A 26,918-nucleotide genomic window follows, 5' to 3' on the forward strand; every position below is an offset into this window, starting at 1 on the left:
TTGGACGGAGATAGGCACTTAGATCTAAAGGAATAGACAATTTAGAGAGCAATCGTCAGGAAGACTACCAATGCTTCGGGGCCTAAAGCATTTTATTTCCTATATGGAGGTAAACTTCCCAAGTTTAGGTTCAGATCCCTAGAGCTGGGTACTTGAACATTTTCAGCTACAAGTTCAGCTGATGATTTTATTCTCCGTGCCTGGGCGTATGAGTAACAGGCTTGCATTCCATTTGAGGCTCAATCCATATTTTAAGAACCTCTGCCTTTGAGCCATACAACAGTGAAATGCCTGGGGCAGGGATAAGGATAGCCAGAGGTAAAGGCTGGGGGGAAAGACAAAGCAAAGAGATAAGGATGTTGGCCTAATAGCAGAACAGGTTGCAGATAGCATGAGAGGCAGTTGTACAAAAACACATCTCTGTTGTAAATATTTTTTTTTCCTCTTGTCCGTAATGCCCCCTCTGGAAATGAGGTTTACTTGCAAATATGGTTCCTTTAAAAAAAAAAAAAAAATCCACTTTTATTCAATGTTGCAAAATGAACACATATGAAGTTTAAGTGGGTGACTATTTTGTGTGGACACTGTATGATAAATTTGTGTCACTGAAAAAACTAACAAGGGAGGCAACTCAAATATTAACTTTACATATAGCTGAAAGGTATTACTCCATGCCAGAATGTTAGCAAAAATGAAACAATACCTTACACACGGGGAAAAAAAATACAGTTATAAAACCCTTCAATGTACTCCCATCGATTGAAATTGCTTTTTACTCTGCTACCCACTTTGGCCTCGACCCAAGTCGTCATGTAAAACATCACTTTGGCATTAAATGGATAGAAAAGTCGAGCAAGGTCACACTTACCTTACCCTACTCCTCCTTCAGCTTGCCTTGCCACTTGAGCAAAACTAATTTATGTCAGCACGGATTCCACGGCAGCACAAAAGTCACATTATAATATGAACAATGGGTGATCAAGCTTCTCTTCCTGCTGGAGAGCAAGCACCAGTGAAAACTTGGAAGCTCTGGGAGTCATGCTGTTAGGATGGATGGAAGGAAGGAAGGAAGGAAGGACCCTTCCACTTTCTAAAGTTGCTACCAGTTATGCTTAGCTATTCCCCAGTAGCGTTCTAACAAAAGTTACACGTTCAGGCTTCACATGCCTCGGGCTGGTAGAGGAAGGTTGAAACAGAGCAGAAGGACGGGAAGGAGAAAGACCTGAAACTGCAAAGTCAGATACAGAGTGAAAATGTACAATCCCAAGTTTGGCGTTTTCTTTTTTATTTGAAGGTGTGGGAGATTTGCAAGTCAAGCAGAGGGAGTGAAAGAAGGTGAACAGGGACACAGGGAGGCTCTGACAGACCTAGGGAGTTAGATAGGCTGAATCTCATGTCATGTCAGATGTTTGATGTTTCCCTCTTAAGTGGGATTCATAGGCCTACCTCTACATTGAATCAATGCCGTACCTGCGTTGACGTAGAGCCTACGCTGTAACCTACGCCGTAGCCTGATGTACACCTCCCCAGAAACGTAACTAGACCTCCCGTCTATTTTGTAACGTTACCTTTGATAAATGTTGCTGTTGTCCCTGGCTTTATATGAGTAGAGGAAAATTCTGCAAGCTGCTAGGCTAATTTACACAATGTAAAATGCCATAGGCTTGTGCTAAAAGTATTAGCATGTTGAATTTGTGGGGAAAATGTGTCCAGCAAAAGACAAGTGTTGTGTCTGTGAATGCTGCGGATTACAGTGAAGCTGATTTGTGTACTTGTTATTGACACTGTCGCTGTTAAGCCATGTATAATGTGTGTTTTGAATGAACTAAACTTGACAGCACTTTACAGAAACCCTGCCGCAGACTAGTGTTTTGGTGGTGTAAATGAAGAGTGACACAGACTCACCATGGCACAAGTATAAATGCTCACAACGGCGTAGGCCACGTGTAGGTTACGGCGTAGGCTCTACATAGAGCTGACACACACACTCAGGAGAGTCTCCTGTAATACTAGATATGTTAACACCTTCTTTTTGACTGTTGGTCCATGTAATTTCTTCATTGCGCAAAGTTCAGTGTTTCCTCCTTTGCTATTCTGCCTCTAAAGGGGTGCTCTCAGTGCAGACTCCAGCAACTGCTTTATTAAAATTTCTTATCATTTATTTTCATTAAAAGATACCTAATGGCCTAAAATCAAAGGCACTGTCTTGGTCTGTGATTACATCTGCAGGAGAAATGATGACAATGATCTGAATCTTTTCTTTTCTTTTATGCAGTGCATCAACATATCTCTTAATTGACTACTTACAAAAATTATATTACTGTTAACAAGCTGTATAAAACAAATTAAGTCATTTGCATTTTGAATCACTTTACTGATTTACCTCCCTCTATTTGGGTTTGTTAAAGCTGGGTGTGCCGTTTTCCAGAAAGAAAAAACCCCCGCAGAAGTTCAAAATACACCCTTGTCCTGCAGCTCTCCCCTCTCTGTCTTAAGCTCCTCCCATCAGACGAGTATGGGTGCATGCCGGACTTACTGTTACATTGATTTATTTCATCTTATTTCTTTGTAGAGCTCTCTTACTGTTTTTCAGACCACAAATGAGACAAAAATTTGCTAGCTAACACAATCCATGGTGCCTCCGCGTCACTCCCTGCCACAGCAGCTGGTGGCCAGCAGCAGCGCCAGGTCTACCCTGCGGCATCAACAGAGTTGGTGAGCTGGAGCGGTCCAGTTCCCCAGAGCTGGCTGAGTTTGAGTTCCTGTGGCTGATGGCTGGGAGTTCATATCTGGGGCTGCTGCCCGCTCTGCCGCAGGTAAGGTGGTCTGTCGCGGTGGGGAGTGAGGCAGAGGACACATTGTGATTTGAGGCTCTAGCTAACGATAGCTACATAAACATGAACTTGAAGCCACAGTTGTTAGCCTTTGGCTTCAGTTAGCAGACGGATAAATTATTAAACACATTTTGCTTCACTGATATTGACACATCCTTTCTCATCCTTTCTTGTGTTTATTGTCAGACTCTCCTTTTGAGAGTTTGTCTTTCTTTTATGGGCTGTCTTGTAGTGTAAGCTTTTTCTGCAGGATTTTCCATCACTGAATCAGAATTTCACATCTGCATGCAGAACAGCCAATAGGAACCCCTCCTCTCTGAAGTGACCTGCAATTGGCTAGTTTTCCATCACGGGCTAGATTTTCTAAAGCCTGAAAGCAGATCCAAGAGGAGGTGCAGAAGCCTAGTGTTCTCTCAGACCACCTAGATGACAATATGCTCATGGTATGATGGGAATTCTACCCACTGCTGCCAAAGCTTTATGTCCAGACACCTTAAACTATTTGATATGGTATTGGAGAGATAATGGACATTGCTCATTTTATAGGGTGAGGGCTTGGTTAGAAATTGCTTTCAGAGTCAAAAGAAAACCAGCACCGACTGTTGGCAGGAAGCAAACACAGGTCTCCAATGTGGAATCGACGGACATTGCACGACACAGATCCCACCTTGCAGTGGAAAAACAGCTTGGACTTTTCACACTCTCAAAATGAGATTCGGCCCGAGAGAACAGAAAGCAAACAGGGGAAACGGAGGGTGGTTTCAGATAAAAAGCCAAGGGAAGAGAGGGATGAGGTGAAAGCAAGCAGGGGAGAAAGGAGTGGGGGTTTCTGAACACAGACAGAGTACCACTGAGCTGGTCGGTACATGCAGGTGAAATCTCTGCGTGCTGTTGGCTGCTACACTACATTAACTCTAGCTTTCACTTTGAGCCGGGGACTTGGAGGATAGATGGGAGAGAGGGGAGAGAAGGGAAGCCTGATGAATGGGGGAAAGGGACACGCGGAGAACCGTACAAACCTCAACCTTGTTTTATGAGGAATTATGGAAACCATTCCAGTTGATTGGGTTTTCTTTGCAAAATGCCTGTTCAGTTCCACTTTCTGTAACACCTGAAAAGCAATAATCCACAGTGGCATATTGCAAGGTGGGATAAGGTGCTTTAGAAGGCATTTAATGGAGACCTGTATGGAGCTCTATTTTATGAGCTGCCATGTCATTTAAATCCTTATGTATGTTATGAAAGGTTGGGGCAACAAGAACTGCAAAAATAAACATTTCAATCAACACTGAAGTACGTATGGATGCAGCTGAAGAAGACATGGGGTCTTGTGGATTGGCTCAATTGGGTTCCTAAATTAAAAGAAGTATGTGAAATTACATTATACACAAACCCTGAAGTGACACAGGGTCATACACACACTAAAAGGTTTTAAAAAATGTTGCAAAATCCACCTAGTTGGCAGGGAATAGCATAGCAGCAGTCATCTCTATTAGATGAGGATGAAGAGGCGTGGGACTGTGGGGATGCACAGGATGTCTTTGCATGGGAGACTCGGGAGGAGTGGTTGTGGAAGGTGACAGCGCTTGGGGAAGAAGCTGTTGAGGTGATGGGTGATCATGGTGTTAATGGACCGGTACAGTCTCCCAGAGGAATGCTCCTCAAACAGATGGTTGCCTGGGTGGGCAAGGTCGGTGGCAATTTTACCCGTCTTTTTATCCGCTATGGTGTCCTGAAGCTCCTTGATGGAGAGCAGCTGACAGCCAATGATCCGCTCAGCAGTGGGGAGTACATGCTCAAGCCTTGTCCTTTGAACGGCAGGAGGCAGGAACTCAACCGAATTCTGATGGAGAAATGAGAAAATGAGGATGCTTTTGACTATTAATGTGTAAAATTGGACCAGAATATGCCCACATTTGAAAGTCAATTTTCTTTCCACCCCCCATTTTTTTCCTGGTAGTGGTCATAAAACATTCCCACACTGAATACCTCAACCCTTCTGGCTGAAATCTTGTGCATGTTACATTGCTGAGGCTACAGTGCTAAGGATTTTCATCATTTTGTTATTTATTGTGATTAACTCAAACTAACTATATGTTTTGCACTCTTTAATGTGATATTATGAGGGACTGTGGGTGTTAAAAGACCAGTTGAGGGATTAAGGGGGATAATTTTAACCATTGTGTCTTTGTTATCTTAGAATGATCCATTTATATCTACATAGCGAGTGATTCCTTGTCCACATAGTCCGCCATGTTGCACCATCATGAACGCACAAACCAAACACTGTCTCTAGATAGGGCCATCCGCATTTTTGCATTTCCACTGTAACAGCCCCTCCACAATGAGCCAAACAGTGTTGGAAACACACTGATTTTTTTTTTTTTTTTTTTTTTACATGAAACTGCTTTGTCCAGTATTTTTTCCAGTTAAAATCACCAGATCCATTTGTTCTGGAGAGGAGGAGACCTCTGGGGTTAGCCTAGCTCCAGTTAAAAACCTCCTGAACATCTGGAACTGAAGTTAACAAAGAAAAAGTTGAACAAACGTGAGCAGAAACCTTACACCCTGACTCTGATGCATTTTATTGTTTAATTTGCAAAAAATTTGAAATGCAATGCAAAGTAGAGAGACACTTTTGCTCCTTTGCTTCTCTCTACTGGAATTCACTCCCTGGCTGTTGCTATTCTCTGCCCATGTCTTGCATTTGGCACCACAGTTTAAGGGGCTGAGTTGTCCTCCCTCTCTCTCTCCACACTGTCACTCTTTCTGTCTGTGCGCGGTCCACATCCTCCGACTCGTCATCATCATCCACCTAAATATAACAATCTGACCTGTTGAAAGTCGGTTATCTGAGCTATGAAATGAAACTGTACTCTGCGTTCCTCTCTCTTGTTGCAGATGCATGTGGCCTGCAGTTTACGCCACATTTTCTTCACTGCTTCTTGGTCAGTCAACTCTCCAAAGACTTTTGAGTCAAGTTTTTACTGGTTTAATAATCTAATCAGTTTGTTTTGGAGAGGATAAGACCTTTGCAGTTGATTCAACTCCCCGTAAAAACTTCCTGAACAATGAACACTGGAGTAATCCTAATCAGGAGTTCATGCTTAGCGCAGAAGAGAAGTTTCAGCTGCATGTAATGTGCAATCCTCACCACTAGATGGTACTGAATCCCACCATTGCTCCTTTAAGTTACTCTTTAAAGATGGTTTATAACCTATGTACATCTTCGTAGTGGCTTGCACAAGATAGATCGTTCAGTGTTGACTGTGGTGAGTTTTGGATGAGCTTCATGGAGTGAGAGGTTTGTTTTTAAGCTCTTCACAGAGTGGAGCAAGGCGGATGTGTTAGACATACAACCTGTAGTATAAGCCAGTGTGGAGAAAGGATTGATGAGTACAAATAAAGCCAGAGCCACCCTCCAGTCAGTCAGCAGGTAAGCAGACAGATAGAGAGAAGGGGTGATAGGTGGACTAACACATATTAGGTGACAGAGAGGCCTATAATACAGCCACTAAAATAGGCAGACATGACGTATACCACTAAGACAAAGACACACGGGCTGATTTTTAAGCACATGCTGGTGAAATCTGGACTGGCACATATGATTTTGTGATGTAAACCACAAACAGGATCAAGTGTAACATGTCTAACAGTAAGCAACTGAGTATTCTGCTCTTTGGGTTCGCTACAGTATTTAATTTCCTCTTGCTCTGTTGACAAAAGCTTTTTGATTCTGTTGATTTACAAAGCTTTGTAGCATAGAGAACATAAATCAGACAGTGTAAATTGTTTGTGTAGCTTGGCACCATTGATTATGAATGGCAGTGGCTGTGCCATGATAAATATGGAGATTTAAGAACTAAGCTTAAATCTGCTTAGACTGGTAAAAGTATAAAGCGTGTACTGTGTGTACAGTAGGTGTTTGTGCAGCCATACATCTTTCTGACTGTGTTTGCTCCTGTGCTTATTGATGAGGATAGGAAAGTGAATGTGATTTAGCTTTTATTGGATGAAAGACAAAGTCATGGTAAACTAAAGCACAGACATTTTATTGCTTTTGTGGGTAGAAAATGCATCTTTGAAATGAAGTTCAGCTGAATAGCCATCTGTATGTATTGTTTTTGTTGTTCCAGTGGAGGAATCTAACAGAGTGCAGTTACTCACATCCTGTACCTGTGTACAAGTTTGAGGTGCTATTCTTTACTTGAGTATTTCCATCTTATGCAACTTTATACTTTACTTCACTGTGATTCAGAGGGAAATGTCTTATTTTTAACACTGCATCAATCTGGCTTTAGTTTCTAGTTACTTTACAAATTGCAGTTTTTGCATACTAAACATAAGTAGACCTGATAAGATGATGTTTTAATTATTTTAATATTTTAAAGTATTTCAATAATTTTGAGGTTTAGACTGTTGCTTGGGGAAAAAAAACATTGTGAAGGTGTCATTTTGGGCTTGAGTGATTGGGTAATTGAAAAGGCATTTTCACTATTTAGGTTATTTTTATAAAACAGTTATTGGAAAAGAAATAATCAGCAGATTATTCCATAATGAAAACAATAATTAGTTGTAGTCCTTTATAAAACAGTTTAAATAAGCTCTGCTCAACCAACTACAACATCCATCCATCCATTTTCATCCGCCTATCCGGGGCTGGGTCGCGAGTGCAGTAGATGTCCCTCTCCCCAGCAATGCTTTCCACCTCCTCCTGGGGGACCCCAAGGCGTTCTCAGGCCAGATGAGATATGTAATCCCTCCAGCGTGTTCTGGGTCTGCCCCGGGGCCTCCTACCAATGGGACGTGACGGAACACCTTTAACGGGAGGCGCCCAGAAGGCGACTTGATCAGATGCCCGAACCACCTCAACTGACCCCTTTCGATGCCAAGCAGCAGTGGCTCTACTCCGAGCTCCCTCCAGATGTCCGAGCTCCTCATCCTATCTCTAAGGCTGAGCCTAGCCACCCAACGGAGGAAACTCATTTCGGCCATTTATATCCACAATCTCATTCTTTCGGTCACTACCCAGAGCTCATGACCATAGGTGAGGGTTGGGATGTAGATGGACCAGTAAATCGAAAGCTTTGCCTACTGGCTCAGCTCCCTCTCCACCATGACGGTCCGGCGCAGTGCCCGTTTCACTACAGACACCGTACCAAACCGCTGATTCATCTCATCTACCCTTACTCGTGAACAAGACCCCAAGATACTTGAATTCCATCGCTTGAGGCAGCAACTCATTCCCAATTACAACAGTACCAAACAAATCCTGTTTTTATATTAATTCACAAGTAATAATAATATAATGATCATATATACAAGTGAAACAGTCACAGGGGCCATTTTTCTGCATTGAGCACTTTTATTTTTAATACTTTAAGTACATTTTCCTGATTCATACTTATACACTTTTTAACTAACATTTTCAATGCAGATTTTACTTTTACTTTGTAACAAAGTGTTTTAACAGTGTGATATAGGTTATTTTACTTAAGTAAAGTATCTGACTACTTACTTCACCACTGTTTCCCACAGCCTTAAGCAAATGAGAAAGTCAAGCAGTACCTCATACCACATGTTGTCTTAAATTAGTGTGAGTTTGTCTGTCTGTATGTATGAATAGATGTATGTATGAATAGATTACAGACTGTATAAAATAATGGATGAAGCTACTGTGATGTCACCCGCTGGTTCGTGGACTCCTATTTTGAAGCCCTGAGTTCGACACACTGCAGCCTGTCCCTCAAGCATCCCTGCTCTTAAATATGTGTGACTTTAAGCTTTACAAAATTTAAAAGAGCTAGTTATATAGCATTTCAACCTCTGTAGAGGTGTCATGGATGTTGAAATTAGCTATAGAGATCAAAACCCTGTTTTGTACCAGGCTGTTAACATGTTTATTTCTCCTTTCAAGTTGGGCATTTCAACATGGTGGTCTATTGCCACTTGAGCCGGCCTCAAGAACTGTGGTGTTTGGCACTTCCATGTCAGGTTCATTTTTCAGCACCAGAGGTTGCCACTTGGAAGCACCCACATTTTCTTTCTTTTCTTTTTTTTTTTTTAAATGCAACTGATTTATGTTATGTAGCTCATTAAGAGTCGCAGCACTGGTGATGATGATTGTGTTGCCAATGATAATATAGTTAAACAGTAATTACTTCAATGACTACAAATTATTATTTCTGCTAATTAATAATAGTAATTAGATTTTAATGACTTGATAACTCTGAGCTCCTGCGCAGATTAGAGCTGTGTTGTTTGGCCATTAAAGATGCCATCTTGATGTCTCTGTTTGCTCATCTACCTTTCCCATCATCACACACAAACACAAGAGATCGCAATATGGTCGCCATTTTTAGGCAGATCTCCAGAGCTGACGTGGATACACTGAAACTATATTATATTTAACACTCACTGATATGATGTCCGTGCATGCATGCACATATATGCACAGACAGGTGTCTACCAATTTACATCTCCCTTGTAAACAGATTGGGTGCCCAGCTGCTGTCCTGTGGAATTCTGCTTTGTATGTGTGTATCTGTGTTGCTGTGTACATGTTTGGGAAAACAAAGTGTGAAATGAACAAAGTTGCAAGAGAGAGAGAAAAAAAAAAACTTTCTACCACAAACTACTATAACTTTGCTGTCATGTTTTTTTCTCGCCATGTCATGCTGTTGTTGCTGAAAAACTGACAACATTCCCTCTTAATCTTCTCGGTGTGGAAAAGGCGTCGATTTGTTATCTGACATTCAAACATCTTAAAATGTCTCCCACTGTCCCCGTTTAACCTTCTGAGCTCACAGCCTGCTTGATATTGTTAGAATCCACGGCATCTGTGTGCACAGTATTTTGTTTGTCATTTTTCTAAATTCATTTCTTTCCAAATCAATGCTGTTGCATGTTGTCTCCCCTCTTAATAGGTTGTTAAACCTCCAAAATTTGGCATTGATGCAATCACACCATCGCCTCAGCCCTCTGGCCCTTAACAAGTCTAATCAATCCAGTTAATTGCTCAGTCATGACACTGGCAATGACGGCAGTGTCATCCGTTTTCCATATCAAATACATCATTAGGTAGTTGCTTTACATAAACGCACACACACGCAAGCGCACGCACACACGCACACATCCTCCGGCATCATTAGCAGTGGTCTCAACCAAAGTGCCTTAATTAGGATTACCTTGACCTGCAATGTAGCTCATTAAGAACAGAGGAGTCCAGGCAGTAGAATTACTGACACCAGCATCCTGGTTTTGTTATCATACAAAATAAGTCTTAATAGAGATAATTACAGTGCTTTGGTGCTTTAATCTAAAACTCTTAACAGTGTCGTGAGTTATTTGTTCTCTTAGTGTCTCAGCAGGAGAGCATAGTGTATTCTATAAAGATGAAGCAAGTTTGGGCCTTGTGTTATCAGATATTCACCACAACAACAAAGCACTGTCCCTATCTGATTAAGGTTCAAGTGATCAAAGCCATCTCAAGTTTTTTTTTTCTTTTTCAGTCACATATCTAGAAGCAGATCATCCACATAAGACTGAAAAAAGTCTGGGTTAGGAGAAAAGTTTGCTGAAAATGCATCACCTCTGGTTTGATCAATATGACATGTACATTCAGGAGCATTCCTTAAGTGCTAATGTTGATTTCTTGCACTTTTTAGTTCAGAATTACAGATGCTTTCATACATTCAGAAAATGGGTCAGGGCTTTAGTCACCAGGGATCACCAGTCATTTTGATATATTGCTGAGTGTCATCAGCATAGCAGAGATAACAATCTTATAGAGTGTTTGCACCGATGTCATGGCTTGGTCAGTAATCTGGATGCATGGCCATTATGGAGATGGTGGGATGCAGAGATGGGACCAAGTCACACGTGCAAGTCTCAAGTAAGTCCCAAGTCATTTTTTCTTGGTCAAGTCAAGTCAAGTCACAGGTTACGTCAAGTCAAGTCAAGTCCTGCAATCGGTCAAGTCAAGTCCAAGTCAAGTCATTTTATTATTGTAATTTTACCTGCAGAATCTGATTTTAATAAAGTGAAAAGACAAGATATAAGTAACTGTCAGTAAACACTGACTTCATCGCTGCAATGTTTACTTTGCAGGGACGACCCCCATGCATGCGCACGCGCGCACACACACACACACACACACACACACACACTAACCAAGGCAGCGGCCAAAATCACCCATCGACCCACACCCCCACCCCACCCCCATATCGTATCAAGCTAACGTTAGCTAACTACCGACTAACCAGATAATATTAGCTAATTGACAAGCACTTATTGGGCAGAATGGCTCTTCAAATGATGAACAAAGTTTGAAGTTGTCGCCTGGCTGTCCGAGATGTTTATGCTGCATGTCTTGCACTGTGCTGTTCGTCTTTTGCCGTAATAATGGTAATTCCGAAAGTCAAAGACGATGACTCTCGGTACCCCTCCCGCTGACATGTTGATGCCTATCTGATATAAGAGGGCCTGTTTCTCCAATAAACACGTAAGGTACGTAGAGAGGGCATGACTGATTGACAGGGTAGTGATCCAATCATGACAACGCCATTCTCAGCCTGCGCTCCTACCGGGTAATCGACATTATTTTTTAAATTAATTTATTAATTTTATATTCTAACCGAAAACATGATGTGAATAACACTCAAGTCATCGTGTCTCAAGTCAAGTCAAGTCTCGAGTCTTTAACTTCCAAGTCCGAGTCAAGTCTCAAGTCTTTTAGTTTTTGTCAATTCACAAGTCATCAAAACAGCGACTCGAGTCGGTTCGAGTCCAAGTCACAATGACTCGAGTCCCCATCTCTGGTAAATAACAGAATGTATTACATGCTGAATGTTTATTTTAAGCTAATTTTAGGATGTCTCAAATAAGGAAAAGTTCAAGAACATGTGTGAAAGCTGCTAAAACGTACAGAGATAGACTTAGCCAGCAGGAAAGGGCACAACATCTTGATGACACTGAGGTTAAGGCAGTGAAGATCCATACGAGCTGGCTCCTTTGTCTTGAAAAGATAACAAATCCGCCCTCTATCTACCACCCCGAAATAATGAACTAACTCATTTGTCATTTTTAATGTAATACTTTTAATACAGCACACTTTTAAAGCTACATTTTCAAAATATTTTACAGGAACTGTTCTGTAGGCTTTGAAATAAGATCAGAATCAGATATTGTATAAAGAATGTAAGAAATCCCAACCTAATACCAATATGCTTGCATACTGTTACATGAAAAAAAGTTGTTAATTGACCATTGTGAAGACACAATACTCAGAGCAATTTACAAGTTTGGTTTTGTTGATTATGTCCAGTACCTCCAACATCATCGACTTCAGATTAATAACGTGCCATGACAACAAATTCTGTTTCTGAATGATTTAAACAAGTGGAAGTATGTTTTTGAATGACTAGAACAGGCCTAGGACAGATCACAGACCAGAAAAAAACAGGAGATACCAGCTACAGAAAATTAGAAGTGTGAATTAGGGTGACTTGGATTGTATATTGGTCTGAGATCAGATCTGAGTAGTCCATTAAAAAAAGTTTTGTGCCCATATAAACAATTGAATTTAAACCCGTTGTGCTTGTTGTGATACTGTATGTCCTTGTTCATAGCACCAAGCAGGAGATACATGAACTAAGACACATATAATCAAGCAAATGCACTCAGTATGCAAATACTCAAACTGCACACTCAGCCTGGTCTGCCAAGGCAGCAAAATACACCACTTGGGCAGTGGCCCTCAGCGCCAGATACAAATGCACAATGCCGACTTTAGCATCTGTAAGAGACGCACCTGGCTTTCAGTACTGTAACTCCAATGTAAATCCATCTGTGTCATTATTAGACAATCAGAACAAAAGACACATTGTAAACAGTGAAAAAGTCCACTTAGGGTGGGTGGGATGGGGGGCGAATGGGTCCAACACGCACAGGACTTTGACCCAGGACACCAGTGTTTTGTGTCCTGTGTGAAAGTAAAAGTTAACATTGAATTTTTATGTCTTGTGAGTTGTTAGTCACTTGTTACTCACCTGTTAGTCAGTTGTTAGTCACACGAGTCAACTGATATGATTTATGATTTACTTCACCCCTGATCTTTTCCCAACCCTAACCAAGTGGTTTTGTTGCAGAAACCTAACTGCCAAAATATGATGAGTAGGGTCCTTGTCATTTGATAAATGGTATGGTGCTGTACTCTATACAATTGTACAAACCTGTGTACAAGAATTGGGACAGACGTAGTCAAAGGTTTACATGCATATGTCTGACATGCAGTAAGAAACCTACACAAGCATACATAAACAATCACACTAAAACTCTCCTAGTATTTCTTTCATCCTCTTCCTGCAGTATCATCGTAAAGCTACTTAAACCTTAATGTTGGTATATGGTTGTTGCTATTGATAGTTTTGTCTATCAATATCAATAGATCAAACAGGAAAAAAACATGCCCTTCACTTTGGATGAGTCACCCCCATGTGCTTTTGTTTTCCAGTCTTTGTGTTTATGTGTGTAAGAGAGAGTGTGTCTGCAGAATGCTTTGTCTATTCAAGTTTCTAGAAAGAGAGGTATTCAGCACTGACAGATGCACAGTGCTGACAACAAAAGCCTCTGCTCAGATTAATACAAAGGATACAATTAGAGTGATGCAGATGCACAAATAGCAAGGAATCTCTGCCAGTAAGAGCTCATGAATTGAGATATTTATTGAACCTGTTTATGCAGGGAGATCACCAATCAGCTCCGACAAAATAATATGCTGTAAAGTGATCAGTGATGGTTTTAATGTTAGTGCTTAAACTGTGTGAGGAGCTGTGTCTTTTTTGGCATGATACTTTGAGAGAAATGTCCATGTCCCTCCACAGCCAAATATATACTTACATCTTAATCTACTCCCCTTCTCCAGATATCCGTGGTATTGAGGATTTCCTGGACCGGACCTCTCAGCAGGGGATGGACGTCTCCCTTCAGAAGGTGGAATCCAATATCAACATGATGATCACAAGTCTGTTCAGAACAATGCGTGTGGAGGAGCTGCATCGCTACAGGGATACACTACGCAGAGCTGTGCTGTTCATGAGCCCAGCTACTGCCAAGGCTTTTATCACTGAGGTAAGGAGGGTGTTTTTTTTTTTTTTTTTGTACCCATGTTTTCCACTTAAGTGGAAAACACCAGAAACAGTTGTCCAGGCTTTTCTCACAGTCTGTGGGTGGCACGTCAACCACGTATCTTTCACTTAAAACACTCTCACAGCCCTATTTATTGAGAGGTTGGCATGTTTGTAGATCTATAGCACCATTTCCACCAAGCAGCGCGGTATCCATTTTTTTTCCATTTCTACTGTGGAAAGTTTTAGATGGTACCAATGGAACTGTTCCAGCACACAGATCTGGTACTAAAAGGTGGAGCTGTGAACACTGCAGTCTGTTGATTGGTCGATAGTGGACGGTCACTCTGCTCAGGGCTGAGTTGTGACTGGTTTTGTGACCACTGTTCATACAATGGTGAGTTTTACACTAGTAAACTGTAACTATAAAATGAAAGGATGTTTTGCTGCCTCTTGCAGCAGCTGTAGTCTGAGAAAAAAAGCTAATTCACTGAGCTGACTGCCGGCAACTTTTAACCTGGAACGTTTACTTGTAATGTTACTCAATGCATGAGATGACGACGTGAATCCATCAGCACACCTTATATTTCAATATGACAACCTTTACCATTACTTTAGTTTTTTTTTTTTTGTTTTTTTTTGTCTCTGTTGAATTACACTTTTAGTAATGAGTAGATCTTAAAATGTTTAAAAATATATATTTTAATTTCGACCTGATTATGTGAGTCTGAAGGGTTCATTTTGATTCCAAAGGTACCACACCGTAAGTGTTTGGTGGAAACGGGGTATAACTGTTTTTAGAAAAGAGTTCTGTAGGTTAGTACAATACATTACTGGGTTATTACCCTATTGAAATGCAAGGAATTCTTCTTTAGTGCAGCCCTCACTTGACTCAAATTAATCAGAACTTCATCTTACTGAATACAAATGCCAAAAGTAGCATGTTAAGAGTAACGGGGTGATCACACAGAAATGAGACGCTAGAGATGCGGACACTTGAAACGCTGGAATCGCTTATTTAATGCGCGCTAGCTACTGGCGTCTGACGCTCAAAAAAGTTGAAAATATTTTAACTTTTCAGTGTCTACGCGTGTCTAAAAAGACGCCGGAAAAACTCTGTGATCGCCCCCTAACAGCTGAGATACGTGGGGCAGACACGCAACGAGTCACGTAGGCTGGGTGGACTTTTTACTTGCCACACAGACTCTGTCTTTGTAGTGTATGGTTGCATCCATCCATCCATCCATCCATCCATACATCCATCCATCCATCCATTCATCCATCCATTCATACATCCATCTATTTCATCCGCTTAGCTATTTGGACTGAGTATTGTCAAGTGATCGCTTGGTTATGCAGGGTTTGAAAACATAGGCTATATTATCAGGTACTGAATTAATTAACTATATCATTTTTACATCAGCGTGCATTGATTTGATTGCGTTTTTAAATGCACACTGTCAAAACACCCAACATGTTGCTCTGCTGCATTGCATTGCCTCTGGTACAATGATTTATTTTGACCATTTTTAAACAGATTGTACTTGTTTTTTTAAACAGTTGTGTAGTTTTTTTTTCCTGTTCGCGGGCTGTGGAGCTGCTGGGAGGGGATGGGGGGGAGATCAGCTGTGTAAAAATAGTGCTCCTTGGTCAGTGTAGCAGCTTAGTTGAATATAATAGATGCACTCAGCTGCAGGCATGCTGCGGCAGACGTGTCGCACCACGTCCATGCCCCATGTATTTTGGCCGTGAGGCAATAATCATCAGATAGACTCCGTTGACTCTATGCATGAAATCCTACCCAACACTAACACAGGATCTGCCTTTGTCACATGTCACGTGAGTTAATATTCCACACTTCTCAGAACTTAGTTTAAATACAGTGCAGTACACATCCGCACAACAGACTTGGTTTAACTTGGCAGTTGTGTATGTTGGGTTATCAAGTGTGTATCAAAGGATTCCTTCCCGCATTAATCATGTTATCAGGCTCATGGATGTTCCTCTGACTCAAGTAAGCTCTCTGTGTCTCTACCAATTAACCAGATCAGCTAAAATTATAGCAGCGCATCCTCTCAAGTCTGATGGAATATTATTCACGATGCCTTGAACATGGCATGGCACAGCTAAAAATTTACATTGCAAATGTATCTCTCTCTTTCACTAGTCAAGTCTGTATTAATTTTGGGTGCAAAACAGAGCATATATTTTAATGTATTACTTGAATATATGTATTCCCTTACATATATGTTTCAAGAACTCCCTCCTCACACCCACACGTGTGCACTCACACACACTCTTCCCACCCCCTGCTGCCATGCTCTTTATCTCTGCAGAAGAAGACAATTAGGGGAGTTCCTCTTGCTCTTATACATAGATGATATGGAGGTCATGGTTGAAAGCAATAGGCTCCAGCATTAGTTCTGAATTCATAATTTGAAGTGATAGGATGGGGCTTAATCCCATGTGTCATGTTCTCATCTCAGTTTAATTAAAAGTGACCTCAGAAAGAGCAATCACAATCTAATTTGGTTGGAGGCGTGACAGGGAGGGGGGGGGTGAAAGATGGGGGTGTTATTGTGTGTCCGCGAGTGTGTTAGTGTCAGTATTTGTGTATAAGCGTGTCCCTGTGGCTGTGTGTGTATGTGTATGTGTGTGTAGCCTTAGCCTTGTAAGTGGAGTTTGGAAACACACTGTTAGTACAGTGTGCTGGCCAGAAGACTGTGATAATGCGTCTCAAGGTTTCGCTCTCTTGAAATGTGTTAGAGAAACCTTTGAGCCTGCTTTAAGTGATTTTGGACCACTTGAGAGCAGAAAGACTTTAATACGAGCTCACAACAATGAATCTTTTGTTTATCAAGGTTAGGTCAACTGCTTACATTCAGCGGCAGCACAGCTACATGGATATCCCTGGTGGCCTTGGTCTTACTTTCTTAGTTTTGGTCTTTATTCTTTTTAGTTATGTTTGTGTTTGGATGGCTGAGATCAGGCGACAGTGCAAATATATCAGAGTGAAGACTAATCTAAACATTTATCTAGACCTAAAGTGAGCACACACACTGTTATATAATCCCTTTTGCATTTTTAATACTGTGCATATGTTTGCTTACAGTACTTAACTCAGTCAAACTCAGTTTAGTTCATGGGCCACATACAGCCCAGTTTGATCTCAGATGGGTCAGACCATTAAAACCATCGCACTATAACATATAAGCACCATCAGCTCCAAGAAAAATAAGTTCAATTTCAACAATATGTCTCAGTTATTCTACATTCGGTCAGTCTACTTCTCACTGCCATTACATGTGCATTTATCCATACATTTCCTGATACAGAATCTTTTGAACTGAAGCTGCTGATTGACTATTTTGCACAATGTTCAATATCTTTAAACATGGTCACAGTAAGTGTTCATTGCTATATCAGAAAACTGTATTCTGATCACAGTGGAAAAGCCTCTGAAGCAGAATTTTACATGAAGTCAACATTGCTGAAGTTGCTCCTGAAACCTAGCACCTCTTAGTCTCGTCATTAAGTGGGGCGGATTGGACTCTGTGGCAGTCCAGTTCTGTCCCACGGGCTGTATGTTTGACATCCCTGTTTTACATTATAGTTAGTGTTTGCATAATTTAGTTGAGATTTGCAAAGTACAAATTGAGAAAAAAGTATTCTCAGCAGCGCAGTTGGCTAAATGTTATGATATGAATATGGCAAAAAAAACTTGAAAGCTACTTTTCACTGCAAATACATAATTTTCCTTATTTGAATATCACTGACACCTCTTCACTTTTACTACAGGTACTTGTCAATTAAATATGCACTCATAGATAGAGTAAATAGAATAAAAGATATTTGACAGCATACAGAAAAAAATGTAAAAATGACTCAATATATTTGGAAAATAGTGACTGAATGCATCATCATCACTCATTCATTTGTTCTGCAGGCTCTGATCTACAATAGGTTTGGAAAATGGCTTTAGTTATCACAGCAGCACAGTATACAATATAGAAATGTCGGCCTTCATTTTAGTGTTTGAGTGGAACCCAAATTAGTTTTCCGGAGTTTCTCTCTCTTCCCTTTGGGAAGGTTGACAAAGCAGTCTTTTAATCTAATTTAGTCAGACATCAAGTGGAGAGAGGTTTCTGAGATGAAGTGTCAGGAGATGGTAAAGATTGGTGGATAAGATTAATGATCGCATCTCTCTCTCTCTCTCCCTGGCAAGATGGCGAGGAGGGGTAACGGAGAGAGAGACCGATACAAGGACTAGGAGACAGACACAGGCAGGCAGGGAGACATGTGGAGACAGATAGAGATGACGGAGACCTTGTCTTTTCTCTATCAGAGTTATTTGTGAGGTCATTTGTCACAGAGTGCACCTCCCATCCAGATGCATTAGGCCCTGATGTTAGATGCGAACTGGAAGCTGTTCCAAAATTTCCAGACTTGGCAGAAGGAGAGAGAAAGAGAGATGAGTGATATGGCAGGTCTCGAGAATGATTAGAGGTTGGAAGACAATTAAGAGAGTGCAAGGAAGCGCCTAAATATGACCTTCTTTAACCTTAACTAGTAAAGTTTCGTGCCAAGACTGAAACAGTTTTTGGTCTCTGTAATTGTCTTAACTCTTAACAAAGTAATCAAACAAACAAACAAAAAAAATACAGGAGGGAAGTTCAGAGTGCAAGGAAGGTCTTAAAGATGAATATAAAGAACAAGCACATATTGTAATCTGGTAAACCGCCAACAACATATTCTTTGTGTGGCCATTGTGACAAATTCTAGCTTAAAAGCTTGTTGATTATGTGCTGTAAGTGTAGGACTAATCAGTGATTTGATTGTCTTGTGTAACCTTTCGAAACCTGGAGCGACATAACTTTTTTTGTGCAGCTTTCTGATGCCTTTCACAAGTATTTAAACCTTTGACCCCTGAGCAAATTGCAATTTCTTTCAAAAACATTGGGAAAAAAGGCAATGATCAACTTGGTGAGAGATTCTCCATAAATCCATAGATTTTAGAATTTTTTTTAAAAGATAAGGGAAAACTGCATTTAAAATTATCATGATTTTATATTTAAAATTATATGACAAAATTATTATAATTTTTTAGCTCCTTTTCCAGGTTATTTCTCTATTTCTTTTTATTTTCTTTTATCTGTTTTTTTTTTTACTAATTTTGTTGTTTTTAATTATCTCTTTTTACTATTTTCTTGCTATTTTTTAGGGTAATTTCTTCTTTCCTTGCTCATTGCCTTCCTCCCATGTTTTTGAAAGAAACCAAGCCACTTTGCTCATGTTTCAAAGGGTTAACAAACCTATCAGTTCATGTATAACTGTTAAGCAAAAAGTTAATATTTTTAGTTGTCAATTAAGACAAAAATAGATGGTTTAATTCTGAAAGCACCTGCAAAGGGTGACATGCACCCCTAGCTGCACTGCCAAGCAAGCAGCATCTCAGTGTTGCTCTGCTATTTGCACAAATTTGAATAAGTTCATATGCATACATTGGGTGCAAATTGGCCCCTTTATATGCACATGAGCCTTATTGCAGAAACAATCCAATTCACAAAAATCAGCTCTAATAGCGACACGCAGTTAGAGCGAAATGATTAGCATCTTCAGAGAGTTGCCAGTACCTGAAGCACATTTATGAGGGGTGGGTGTCATGCCCAGGCTGTCCAGTGATCATGGCAGCAGCACAGACAGGCCGGGATATTGTCACATTTTAATTGCTTGGCCTAAGTTTTGTATCTCGTAGCTCATGGTCAGATGGTTTTCTATCTTCCATTGTTCTGCCTACTGTCCTCTTGTAGCAAAAGCAACATTTATACTTTGCCACATGGACAACTGGAATTAGACACAAAAATTGGCACATTATACTCAGCTTCAAAACTTGATGGATGTGTTTGTGCTGTAATATCATTAGCACACTATCTTTTATAAACTGGACCATGGGACAGGGAAGAAAGCGCTTGCAAGTGATGCACTATTCATGGTGGCCATTCACCAGCCACAATCAATTCACCCGAGAATGTCCTATGTCAGTTGATGGTTGCACCTATAAAAAACGCTTATGGAAAACCATATATGTGAGACAGAATGGTTTTGAGCCAAACCGTGATGAGAGATAAGGGTTACAGTATCACAAGCTCCTTGGCTCATCTCTCCATTATTGTGACTTTATTGTGAGTCTTTGTCCTTGCTTTGCTCTGATTTGTGCATTTTATGTCCTTGTTGTGATGCGAGCCCAGCAGGAAATACAGTTCCACATCTGCTGGATTCTCAGTACTGTGTCTTCCACCATGCACATCCATGCATTTCACCACACAAGCACACAGATATACACTCAAAACCAACATCCTCATTCAATTTTCTGCATTATTTAACATCCTCTTGCTCTGCTGCCTCTTTTTTTCAGTCTAGTACATGTGGGTGAGTGTACCAGCCAGTGCCAACAAGGCTCCTCGCTGGCACATACATTTCCCTATTCCACCCACTTTGTGTAGTCAGAAAAGCAAAGTGGCTTTCTTGCCCTGAGACCATTGTCTTATTACAAATATTGCTTGTCCTGAGTTATGAATGGCTTCCCTGGACTCACTCAGCTCATATAAGACCAATAACTCAATGAGATAAAGAAAATGAAAATCATTAAAATTGTTGCTGTGAGGTTTTCTCATGGTTAAAATATGCCTGTAAAGCTTGGTTACTGAAAAAAAGACTACAGTACATAATCCTATAACATCAATGTAACGTCATACATATTCATACTCTAACCATGAATTATCCATAAGCAGTAACAAGGCTATTAGTTGTGTTTTTGACACATGCATTTTCAGTGTCTATCACGGTGAGATTTGAGGAAAGCTTAAACTGAAGAGAATATGATTTTGTAGATGCACAGCCAATCATTCAACGGTATTTATAGCATATTATATTATAAAAACAACAACATTTCCTTGGTAGAAGTAGCTTGGGATAATGAGTGACCGAATATTATATGAACAAAAGTATTTAGAAATTAGACGTTATTGCCATGAGTCAGAATTTGCTCAGGCGGAATTAGTCTTCTGTCTAACTTTTTCTATCTCTGACAAACACACACACATAGACTTCATATTAGATATGCAAAGAAGTGGAAAATATGAATTTTGCCATTTGATCTCAAAGCGTTAAAATTTTAAAACGTTGCCATTTTGGGACTATTTTCTCTTTAACTGACATTTCTTACTTGAAGGACCATCAAACGAGTTTGAGATTATTCCAGAGACGACAGATGTCGCAAATGAAACATGAAGGAAAATATTATGTATAAGACATGCTGAATAATGTATTTGCTGAATGTGGCTTGTATCCACTGCAAAAGTTTTTGCCTAAGTAAAGCTACTCTCATCACTGTCCACTGCCTTTCATGCCTGAAAGAGCCAGAAAATACTCAATTATGGAGCTGTTATTGATGTTTGACCAGAGACAGACAGAGATTATATAATATAAGAGTGTATTATATAGTGTCGATGTCAGCAGAATATGAGGAGAATCACTGTCGGCTCCGTATGACCCAGAGAAAATGTGGTAAGATATTCTACATATTCCACAAAGTATTCCTGCCTTGTCTCAGGCACTTGATGAATTGTAATACCCACCTGGCGCGGCTCTCTACTTTTTTATTTATGTATTTTTGAACATACTTCCATGTCTGTTTAATTTTTCTTTTGCTGACAGTTCCCCAAACTCAGACAAAAATAGTATATAAAGGCCCTGTGATCTATGCACCCCTCCTCTCATGCCTGGAATAGCCTGAAGAAAAGGCATTTGGAGCATAAGGAACTTGGAAGTTATTTTACTCAGTGGGTGGAATTTTGTTGTTACAGACAGGGTGGGTGGCTCTGCTGGGAACTGTGTTTTGAAAAAAGTTGTTGAGTTGTTGTCGTCGCTTCAGGATTGTACTTTTTCCTTTTCTCTCTTTCTCTATGAGTGTATGTGTGCCATTCTTCTATTTATTTATTTATTTATTTATTTATGTATTTGCTAATTAGTCTGATTTTAGCCTTTAGCACACCACTTTACTTAAGCTGCACTGATTACAGTGTAATTATCATCAAGGTAAAGTCCTAGAAAATCTATGGACATCTTTGGAAAAAACCCTGTCTGCCTATACCTCGCAGGGTTCTATAAGAGTAGTAGAACCTTCATTTCATTCATTTTCCGTAACTGCCTATCCTGTTATGGGTTGTGGGGTTGCTAGAGCCTGTCCCAGCTGACATTGGGCGAGAGGCAGGGTACAACCCTGGACAGGTCCCCAGACTATCACAGGGCTGACACATAGAGACAGACAACCATTCACACCTACGGGCAATTTTAGAGTAACTAATTTACGTAACCTGTATGTCTTTGGACTGTGGGAGGAAGCTGGAGTACCCGGAGAAAACCCATGCTGACACAGGGAGAATATGCAAAGTCCACACAGAAGGGCTCCCCCACCCCAGGGTTCGAACCTGGAACCTGCTTGCTGTGAGGCGACAATGCCTCATAGAACCATTAAACCTATTCCAATTTCGATGTAAGCTAATTAGAGCAACAAATGCCAGTGCATGGACATTTAACAGCAGCTAGCAGAATGTGTTGGCTTTAAAAGATGTCTGAAATTGACAGATTTAATCAATGAGTATCTTTAACAACAACCAGCTTTTCTGAAGACAATAAATATTTGACGCCAGAATAGCAGGTGCAGCGGTCACTAGCATTAGCCACCCCCCACAAAGTAACTGTACTAACTATATAACAACACCTATTGGGTTTAACAACAAAGTTGTGCCATTGTGGTGTCTGTGCAAGTTTGTTAGTAGTTAGTTGACATCAAAAGGCTCAGTGCTGGATGTTAGCCACAGCTGCTTTGTGAGCCAGTGCTAACCAGGCAGACTTTGCACTATAGGTGTCAAGCTCTGCCTCTGGGTCATTGGTTTGTTGAGGGTTGCTGTACTCGTCTCAAAGAGCAACATCATAGCATTGCCATGGTGGCAGTGTACAACTCCAGCCTTGGCAGCAGCAGATATCGCTGTCTCATCATCTCCTTGCATAGCACCAGCATATTATATTTCATAAATAGTCTGTTTTCAACTATTTAACTGATTAAAAAAAGATTAATCTGTCAGAATTCTTATTGTCAGTTAATGGTTTAGCGGTTAATTGTCAATATCACTAGTGTAACTCCATGCTTCTTTGCACCAAGAGAGACAAAGAGACACAGACAGTCACTAAAAACTATTAATTTTAAAATGGATAAGTAGAAAGTGCTTGTATCCAACAAACCTATAAAGGTAAGAGCTGAAATCAGCTTTCACTCCTTTTCTTATATCCACAAAGCTTAGGGGAAACCTAAAATATGCTTGTATCTTACAGCATAGCAGTAAGGGACCAGCACTGGTGTAATAAAAAGGCAGAAACTCTATAGTGGATAGAGGGTTGAGACCTCTCAGTGTTCAAAGAAAGCAAAAATTTCCCCTTCAATATTGCAGTGTTCACTGAAATGTGAATAACATATGCAGGGAATGAGACGGCTGATTTTCCTGCTGGACTTTTTGCAGAAGGTCACTGCCCACTTTTCAGATCTTTTTTGCGAACAACCCTTTTCTTTATCAATTGATGAATTTGTCACATGAAATCATACAAGGTGCAAGTCCAGTCAGTTGTAATTCTGTCAGCTCCTCCAACTTGTGCATTGCAGTGTAGTCCCTTTTTGCCTTCTTTGCTGCTCTTCTTACATTGTAGGCTGCTGCATTATAATTGTCCATGTTCCCAGACTGCAGCCCTAATTTGTGGGCTGCAGTGCGTGTGTTTATAGTATCCCAGATGGTTCTGGTAATCCATGGTTTCTGGCTGTGGAATGATCAGAATCTGAATAGACAACTGGCAGTTGATTACAATTGCAGAGATATGTGAACTCGGCAAACTTGTTAAATTCTGTTGTCATTTTCAGCCAAAACTGTAACTTTAAAGATATGTTGTGAAACACTGTGTTGCGACCTGTCTGACACTCCTGCTGTGCTTATTTTATGTCTCTGCTCCTTTGCTATCATCTTTGATAAACCAACTCTATTGGCATGGAAACCAAGCAATGTGCTGCTGTAGACGGAGGCTGCAGCAAAATGTACTGTAGGCACCCAAAAAATCAGTATCAGTGTAAGTGTATGCTGTATTTGAATATTTTCATCACTTTACCTTACACACTAACCAATGGATGCCGCAGTAGATCAGCAACTTAGTTTTCTGCTGAGTAAAATCACTGTTTATGTCAATGGTGGCTTTGATATTGCAGCTTCCATTCCACATCAGAAAAGGCTGTCTTTGCTCAGCACCATTTGAGTTTATGTGTGTGACGGATTTTCTACCTGGAAATTATTGTGATTCGGTCTATAAAGAATGGCTTGGATGAATGGTGCTTTCTGTTACTCTAGGATTTAACTAAGTTCTGGTGAAACAAAGGACATCCAACTGGAAACTCTTGCCGGCACGCAGGACATCTAATTTATTATTCAACACCTGTAAAATTGCTAGCTGGATGTTTGGCAGAGAAGATCTATGTGGCCAAGGTCGCAGCCAATGTCTGGTTTGTCCATGTAGTTGGGATGTAACTGGCGCCCATCTTGTCCACCTTTTCCTCAATGTTTACTTGTTCCATTTGAAAGTCTCAACTGGCCAGTTATCAGAGTCAGCAGGAGGAAAAAGGTGAGTTGATTTCTGATCCAGATGAGTTACCTGTAGCTATATGCCATCACCGTCCGATGCCAATTTCAAAAACCACAACCAAGAAGAAGAAGCCAATGCCTTCTGGTACAGCCCTTTACAAGCAAGCATCTTCCTAGAATCTAGCCAGGCAGTGCTTTAGCTGGTTTGTAATTCTCATCATAAATGGCCTTTGTACAAAGGAATAATTTTGTGTGACAAAATCTATGCTTTGTGGTATCATTAGTTTATATCAATTATGATTTCTGTCAGTATGTGGGACGAGCAAACTGAGTTTGACCTGTACCAAGTTAATCAGTTGGTCAGTCAAACCCACAGGATGTTCTGATGACTACCAAGACAAAAACATCCTTGCACACATGCACTTATGCTACATACTGTGTATGCTGTGCACTTTGAACCAGAAATATGAAACCCAATGCCATAATATGTACTTGATATATCAGCATTTTGTCAATTGATTACTACACTGTGCTTTCTTATTACTACATTGCTGGATGTGGTCAGAGTTTCATCTCAAGGACACAACAGTGCAAGAAAGATTCAGTATAGTGGCAGCTGAGCAGTTGTTAAAACATTAATGATACCAGACATTTGCATCCTGGATCGGTGTGTGGGCGATGTACATTTATATTCTACATTTTTACTGTTAAATGTAGAGCTTGATAATACACAAAGCTTGGACAAAAGGAGCACTTCGGTCTTGGTAAATAATCTGGCATGGAACCTCATAGTTGGTGCTGAATGAACTGAGACATTTAAAGTACATTTTGTGTTACCAAAGGATTGTACTGTATTAATTTCTCAGTGCAGGAATTACAGAGAGGTGGTGAAATAAGAGGCAGAGACAGCAATGGCCAGGCTGAAAGGGGTGACTAGTGGGACTTTGGGCACAAAGGAATTTGTGGGAGGATTTTTTTGGATTACACAATTCAGCTGTGACAACTCATTTATCGTCAATTCAGCTGATTTCTGCTCAAGTGCTCTGCCAGAAAGCAATTGTTCCCATCATTTTCATCTATTTTGATTTCAATGAAAGCAACACAAATGAGGCAGGGCGACTAAGAACTGGTCATTTTAAAGAAATTATCACCGCAACCTTCCAGCTCAGCTCCCTCTTCACCACGACAATCCGGCACAGCGCCTGCATCACTGCAGAAGCTGCACCAGACCGCTGATCCAGCTCATGCACTGCTCTACCCTCACTTGTGGACAAGACCCTGAGATAGTTGAACTCCCTAGCTTGAGGCAGTGACTCTTTCCCAACCAGCAGGGAGCAGAGCAAAAAGGCGAAGCTTTCGATTTACTGGTCCATCTACATCCCAACCTTCACCTATGGTCATGAGATCTGGTTAGTGACCGAAAGAATGAGATCACAGATACAAGCGACTGAAATGAGTTTCTTCTGTGGGGTGGCTGAACTCAGCCTTAGAGATAGGGTAAGGAGCTCAGACATACAGAGGGAGCTCAGAGTAGAGCTGCTGCTCCTTCACATCGAAAGGGGTCAGTTGAGGTGGCTCAGGCATCTGATCAGGATGCCTCCTGGGCGCCTCCTGTCCCACTGGTAGGAGGCCCCGGGGCAGACCCAGAACATGCTGAAGGGATTATATATCTCATCCGGCCTGGGAACACCTTGGGGTCCCCCAGGAGGAGCTGGAAAGTGTTGGTGGGGAGAGGGACGTCTGGGGTGCTTTGCTTGGCCTGCTCCCCCTAAGACCTGGATAAGCCAGGATTTTCAAGTTAATATTGTGTCATTCTGTGATTATTACCCACAATATAGCATAAAACATGACCATAGGCCTGTTTGGAGACCCTACTGGTGTATGTCTTTGCTAGACTTGGGCTGAATATCCCTAGACTGCCCACAGGTATTGTGAAGAAGTACCAGTCAAAAGTATGTTCTTTTATGTGTGAAATCTGTCTTTTGCAGAGCAATTTTCTTTGTCATGGGCAATTTTCATACCAATCTGATCACCTTTTAAAATACATTTTAATTCATTCTCTACAAGCATCCCTGAGGGGTCGGGATTAGCAGCCTTCTACTGTGAATGGAGCATTAAATCAGATGTTGCGATTTTACCCTGCTCCACTGCCACAGGCCATGTAATAAATGCTGGTGAGAGACAATGTGGGCCGTCAATTACAATCAAAAAAAGAATAACATTTCTGCAGGACACATATTATATTGTATCATATTATATCATATTATGATGTATTAAGA

The 26,918-nt window shown here is 40.7% G+C and overlaps 1 protein-coding gene across 4 annotated transcripts in view; it reads left to right on the forward strand.

Annotated features, from left to right (window-relative positions):
• Positions 1-26,918, forward strand: part of grid2 (glutamate receptor, ionotropic, delta 2) — a 713,868-nt gene that overhangs the window by 430,909 nt on the left and 256,041 nt on the right. For all 4 annotated transcript variants that reach the window (XR_007449482.1, XM_049577883.1, XM_049577882.1 and 1 more), the window contains exon 4: positions 13,759-13,964. Coding sequence is in view for 3 of the 4 variants with exons in the window: in XM_049577883.1 (XP_049433840.1) it covers positions 13,759-13,964 (206 nt within the window). In the remaining variant the exon portion in view is untranslated. The remainder of the gene's footprint in view (positions 1-13,758; positions 13,965-26,918) is intronic.

The sequence above is a fragment of the Epinephelus fuscoguttatus genome, linkage group LG6 (genome assembly GCF_011397635.1).
Source record: "Epinephelus fuscoguttatus linkage group LG6, E.fuscoguttatus.final_Chr_v1".
NCBI classification, from domain to species: Eukaryota; Metazoa; Chordata; class Actinopteri; order Perciformes; family Serranidae; genus Epinephelus; species Epinephelus fuscoguttatus.